General features: G+C 46.9%; 3 protein-coding genes across 3 annotated transcripts; 2 read left to right on the forward strand and 1 right to left on the reverse strand.

Moving 5' to 3' along the window:
- Positions 1-616: 616 nt before the first annotated feature.
- On the reverse strand, positions 617-1,400 carry MCYG_01202 (uncharacterized protein; the record flags this gene model as incomplete). The annotated part of the gene is made up of 3 exons (XM_002851052.1): positions 617-673; positions 818-877; positions 966-1,400. 3 exons carry the CDS (start codon positions 1,398-1,400, stop codon positions 617-619), a joined length of 552 nt encoding a protein of 183 aa, XP_002851098.1.
- A 908-nt stretch (positions 1,401-2,308) lies between these two features.
- Positions 2,309-3,678, forward strand: MCYG_01203 (protein kinase domain-containing protein; the record flags this gene model as incomplete). Its single annotated transcript, XM_002851053.1, has 2 exons — positions 2,309-3,205; positions 3,361-3,678. 2 exons carry the CDS (start codon positions 2,309-2,311, stop codon positions 3,676-3,678), a joined length of 1,215 nt encoding a protein of 404 aa, XP_002851099.1.
- A 594-nt stretch (positions 3,679-4,272) lies between these two features.
- On the forward strand, positions 4,273-5,477 carry MCYG_01204 (nuclear envelope protein Cut8; the record flags this gene model as incomplete). Its single annotated transcript, XM_002851054.1, has 3 exons — positions 4,273-4,372; positions 4,454-5,021; positions 5,096-5,477. 3 exons carry the CDS (start codon positions 4,297-4,299, stop codon positions 5,475-5,477), a joined length of 1,026 nt encoding a protein of 341 aa, XP_002851100.1.
- Positions 5,478-6,469: the final 992 nt, after the last annotated feature.

Below are 6,469 nucleotides of genomic sequence, written 5' to 3' on the forward strand. Positions count from 1 at the left end.
AACGACAAAATACAATCTCTGGTCTACCGCTTGTCAGCCCTATTATCCCCTTAGATCTAAGGGCAAAATGTGTCTCTATAACATACCTATCTGATTCTGGTTTTCGTTCCTGGCCGCCGGGGGGTCTGCTGGTGCCGCATCGTGCCCGCGGGCGCCACCCGCGGGAGCTTGCTAGGAGAAGGGGTCGGCAGGTGGCGGCTGATCCTATCACCTGTTAGTACGATATTATTTATCTTTATAGGATATGATACCTACAATAACTGCTGCATCCTTTCGGCTCAAGGGCCCCAGATAAAACTGCCCCAGGCCACAAGAATAAGTACCATGCCGAACACCTCCCCGGTGCTCAACAAGAGCCAGGAGGACTGTGCCGCAGCTGTTGCTAACGGCGGCAGCGGAGTCCATCTTGGTGTTATTGTTATTGTTTATTGCTGTTGATGGTAGTTGTGTTGTTTTGATGGTGGTGGTGTTGTTGTGACACGCTCGCGATCTAAGCAAAGAGCTGCCAAAAAAGGTAACATATAACTAATCACGTGCAACCGCCTGCTACTCCTGACCCGAATGATAATGGGACCTCCAACACTAATGATAATCGGCGCTCTGCGCCAGGAGACAATTACACTGCCGACATGAAGAACAGCTCGCCCCTAGCTGAGTCTGAGCTGTGCCTCGGCTACCTCAGTCGGTGTCTTATTATATATCCATTCGGGGATACGAAAGGCATATTGCTTGAGACTTGCCAACCCTCTCTCCCGAATACAGCAAAGACAGAACACAGTGCAGTGGGAATAATACAGCTCCCCTGATGGAGACATACTCCGGGGCCTCCAGCAGCATCCGCAACTTCTTGAACAGCAACCTCCGCCCTTACACATATCTATTCCGGCATCTCTCAGATACAACCGCGCCTTTTCTTTCCCCCACTTTTTATTCAACCGATCCAGCGATTTCATATACCCTCTCACTTTCGGCCATTCCGGTGCTGTGTAAAATAAGGATTCACAGTATCCTTCATGTGTCCGAAGTCTCTCTTTCGAGTCTGCTAACTTCTTCCGCCAGTTCTTAGGACCGATAAAATCGAGTCCCTCAATCTCTTCGACTTTGCCCTCAGCAGCGAACTCCAGAACCATTGCCCTGAGGAAAATATCCCTTTGTTTGAGTACCCGTATGTCATGGTCTATATTCCTCATCAAGCGAATCCGTTCCTCTTGTTGCCGGCGTGATTCTTTAGCATCGAATATGCCTTTCACTTTTCTTATCTTCACAATCCACCTTACAACTGCTGCATCCAATGCTTTTTCCAATTCCGGCCAGACCAATATTATAAATATAGACACGAATGGCACCGTAAGAAACAGAGCCACGAAGGTCATCATAAAAACGTCAAATAGTTTCTCCATTGTGGAATAAGAGTATGTGGAAAAAGTTTTGGAATAAGGAGTATATTATATATAATTAAAGTGATGATGAGAATGAGGGAGGGAAAGTGCGAAGAGCACGTTTATATAGTTTGGGCTTGGCGCGATGGCCAAGTCGATGATATAATTAACTTAACTTGGCTTGCTCCTCATGAACTCTCTAGCAGGGCTGGCAGCTTGATATAGAACAAACTAGAAAACTACGAGTTAGCAGCTATAAAAAATAGCTGAGAGCGTTTTTAACAAACTACATATTATTAACTAGAGCGAACGTGATTTGACAGGCAAGGCCTGAAAAGAATATAATAGAGGCTTGATAAAGGCGCAGCTATCACTATTGGCACTGATGGATGGAGCTGAAAAAGGGCCGTTGCCCAATGGTGATGTCATAATTCCTCATAACCATGGGACGACCAATGTTCAAAAGCACTGATATTTAGCAGTTATGCCGGATGATGGCGGCAGATTGTACCATAGGTAATGCATCTATCTCTACCTATCGGAACCGCAGTTCGCTGACGCCCTGGCTCAGAGAATAGGCTGGGCCTAAGGGTACATCGGCATGCACGCATAGTAAGGATATAGTTATACATGAATATGAATCACAAAAATATTATCCTTCTAATAGTCAAATGAATATTCGGATCCCCCATTCTAGTATGAGAATATGGCGAGGGGCCCTGCTAGACACCTCGTCTCTCCAAGCAGGCCACAGACGGTGCCAAAACAAAATACCGGACAATCTTCTTCCTTCTCCCCTTAGCCCTTAGGGATTAAACAAAAATCCCAATCTCTTACCAGCACCGAACAATCAACTGTCTGCCGCAGCACAGCTCGCCCGACCTCTACACGCCTATGAAACCACGATTATAGGCGCCGTGATATTTGTCATGGGCTTCCACTCCTATGATACTCTGAACAAACATCACTGTGTTGGCGTTGGCGGATACGCGTACGTCTACCACGTCAGTCCAACCATTGTGGTGAAAACCGTCCGCCCCGACCGAGACCATGAAGAGGAGAAGGTGATGGGGCATCCTTTGCAAAAGGATATCGCCTTTTACAAATGCCTTAACGAGCGCCAGGACAGATGCCCGCATATCGTGGAATGTTTTCTTATATTTCCAGAGCATCTTTTCCTATCATTCTGCGCAAACAAGGCAATCATCTATCGCTTCCATGAATATCAGGAGAGAGAAAATGACCATTTCTTCGGGCGTCTTATCCGTGTGAAAGATTATGAGGACCCTACTCTCATCGCTCGATGGATACAACAACTCACATCTGCGCTTGAATATGTGGAGAGGATGGGCTTCTGCCATAATGATCTGAATACATCGAATTGCCTCCTGGATGAGAGACTTAATCTAAAACTATCTGATTTCGGTCGTGCCACCACTATTGGGCAGTTGCTAGAATATACCCGTGCTCCATGGGCCGTACAGTTGGCCGCCGGGCCGTTAGAGGGTACCTACGGTCTCTGCTCTGCTAGGACTGAGCAGTTTGCCGTTGGGTCTCTCCTCTATTATATGGTATATGGCCATAAACCCTACGAAGATATAAACCTGGATTGGCCGGAATTAGAACGCCGATTCGAGGAAATGAGGTTCCCAGAGCTAAACCGCCATGAGATCTTCGATAGTCTTATATTTGGTTGCTGGTATAATGTCTATCCTACTATGGCTCTAGTAGCATATGATTTTAAGCGCAAAACAAAAGATATTGCATTAATCGCAGAATATACGACCATTGACCGCACAAAGGAGACGAAGACTTGCGAAGCACTGGTACGAAAGGGAATATTGGGCCCCGAGTTAGCACTTCGCTTTCAGCCACTTTGGCGAAGGTATCTACATGCTGCGAAGAGTACGTTTGTTTGGCGCTTCCTGGTTGGTCTACCAAAAAGAATCCAATTTTGGCTCTGGTTTTGATCGTGAGTTAGCTGTGGGTTTGGAAGTTGCACGAAGGAATTATCCATTCGCATCTCAAACGGCTCCTATATGCAGGTCGAACCCAATGTCGGGAACTTTGGTCTCCAAATATTGCGCCAACATCCATTATGAACGGGGCATGTAGAGAGCTTTGCAATATTCCCATTACCCAGGATATCAATCAGCCTTTTTTCAGTCAATTGTCGCAAGCACCCGTAGTGGATAGTGATGTTACCCCAGTGTCGGTTCTCATGAGTAGACAGTCATTCTATCGCATGGTAAACAAAATCTCGTCACTAGTCAGAGATAACTTAGTACCTATAGAGTAGGTATAATATTCGAACCAGGAAGGATAGCCATTTTACTATAAGTCTCGGCTACTACATGATCTATGAACCGACCGCACTCGTGTAACTGCAGTGATGGCTGGAGTCAGGCCTGTATTACTATCATGAGAGTCTCTATAGTAGTGTCCAGCCCGAGAACAGCTTCGCCGCATAATCTAGGCATAGTATGGTATACAAAGGACTCCAAGTCTAGGGATAAACAAACATCCGTCACCATAGCTACCATGCCCACCGTTACTCTCTGGCAAATCAATATCTATCGGGGTTCGCTTCCAAGGCTTAGCATCACAACTCTAGGACGACTGATATACTATGTAATGCTATGTGAGTGTTGGCTTCCATGTAGCTGTGTAAGGTATGGTCACGCTCAGAAGCTAAGCTTGGGCCTTTTCTTTTTTTTTTTCTGCCAACTCAACCCAAGGCCGCCTTTTGGCTTTCTCCCTCTTTTTTTCCCTTCTCCTTTCTTTGGTCCTTCTCTTCTCCCATCTTCACCAACCCACCAGCAGGAGCCCGCGTACAGAAGAAAGGGACCAGACAGCAGATACTCATCCAGCAGCAACACACCTTCTAATACTTCTTGCCGAGCAGCCCTCGGTGACCATGAACAGCCTGATAGCCACACCGCCTGTTCCTCCTCACTTCTACGAGACGTCTTGCCGCTCTCCGTCATATTCCAGTAGGACTAACTCCGAGCCCTCCTGGACCTCTTTGGCTAATAGCAGGAACCCCGACATGGCTGACTGACTGTTACCTGTAGTGTCATCGACGAACACATCGGTGAACCGAAAGAGAAAGGCTGAGGATGACTGTCCCCCCAGTGGCGACACTCGCATGTCTGCGTCGCCTTCCGGCTCTCCTGCCCTCCATCCACGGCCGTTAGCTCCCCGTCATCTCAAACGACCGAGACCAAACGTTTCCGGCCGGCCACTGTCACTCCCTCGGTTAATGGAAACACTCGATACGGATGCCCTGAGGTCTGTGTTGAGATCGCTCTGTGATCGTCATCCCGAGATAGCCTCAGAAGTCATGCACACTGCCCCCCGACCCAGCGTCAGTGCGGCCCTTGAGGTCCTTAGCAACTACCAGTCCACCCTACAGTCCTCGTTCCCGCTGGGCGGGAACCCATCCTCCGACTATGCATATAACCGAGTCCGTCAGCATCTTACCAACCTCCTCGAAGCCCTAAATGATTTTACACCACATTTCCTCCCTCCAAATGAATCACAGCCGTCGACGTCTCTGAGCTACCTAGACGGTGCTACGGATATCATACACCGACTCCCACGGTGGACGACACCGCAGCATAATATCGAAGAATACGCCGCGTACGAAGAGATGAGCAAAGCATGGAGTCTGTCATAGAGAGCAGCGAAGCGGTGGAGGTGGTATCCAACTTCAGTACGGAGGCTGGGACCAAAAACTGGCAAAGCACAAATGAGACTGCTGGAGGGAAGCTTCAAGATGCTCTAAAACGAGCTCAACCAGAGCCTTGGGTGGATAGGTGGCAAACGTGGGCAACCCGTGCAACAGCTCTCAGGGAGACGTCTCGTCGATACGCCAACAGCTCATGTCGGGCACATACGGTGCTGGCCTACCGCTCAAAGTCGGGCCATGGTAATTCTATTCAGTACCAGTCCTCTAAACCACACTTTTTATTTTCGACCTTCAACCCGTCCATCCATCCGTCCATCACCGCTTTACTTTCCACCCCACACTACACCGTCCAAGTAGACGGCTTTCGAGCAATCTTTAATGAAACGATTACGATACCCATCTGTTAAATACTAGATCGAGTTCTTCATCTGCTCTGTGGATACATCTTTCTTCCCTGCTCAGGCTTCATACACCTATGAACCACTGTGTGGCGATATTGTTACAACCTTATTTCTCGACAACTCCCTTCCTTTCCATACCATATCTTCGAAATACACACTGGCTCTAACCCAAATCCTCACCTTCCTCCACCTGCCCGGTTTTAACGTTCTTACGATACTGTCTTACTCTTACATTAACACGGCCTTCAGCTTCTGGGTAGGCGTTCTCTTTATTTTAGTTTCTTACTCCTTTTGTTTGGGATACACCGTCCGGAACAGGTTCAAAATCTGGATCACTTGGCTAAACATTACTGGGTGATGTTGATAAAACACCTCTATGTTCGGTTGCTGTTCCCTCCTCATAATCACATCAACAGCTTGATGGGAGGATAGTTAGTACTGATAGTGCCTATAACCCTTACGGTTATAAATATAGACATAATAGAAGAATCCCACGACTCGGTTCTATTCGCATAAAAATAGGGATGGACGTCTAGGTGAAAAAGCTCCCGTTTTAGGCAGTGAATTGTTTATATTGATATTTATACGGCAAAAACCTAAACACCGGATCAATGTTTTACTGCTGTGGACGGATAAGATGTCTTGACGTGAGATTATTGATAGATATGGTCTGGCCAAGTACCATATCAACGACTACAAGACTCTTCTTGTAACAAACCGTCAATATGCTGCTCTCTTCGCATGGTTATGCTATCAGTGTACCGAAGGTTGTTTGACAAACCTGTTCGTTAAGTATTACTATTACCAATGTGGCATTTTGAGCATCATTATGACTAACTTTGACCCTCGCTCAGGAGCAACTTGAGTAGAAAAGGGGTTAAGCCATGGGAGGTAAAAAAGGGGGAAAAAAATAAGATCCGTTAAACATAATATACTAGGTAAGGAAATGTAAATAATAGACAGTAGAAAAGTGGGGAAGGGGGACGGGGAAAAAAAAT

This window comes from Microsporum canis, genomic scaffold (assembly GCF_000151145.1).
Source record: "Microsporum canis CBS 113480 supercont1.1 genomic scaffold, whole genome shotgun sequence".
Classification (NCBI taxonomy): Eukaryota; Fungi; Ascomycota; class Eurotiomycetes; order Onygenales; family Arthrodermataceae; genus Microsporum; species Microsporum canis.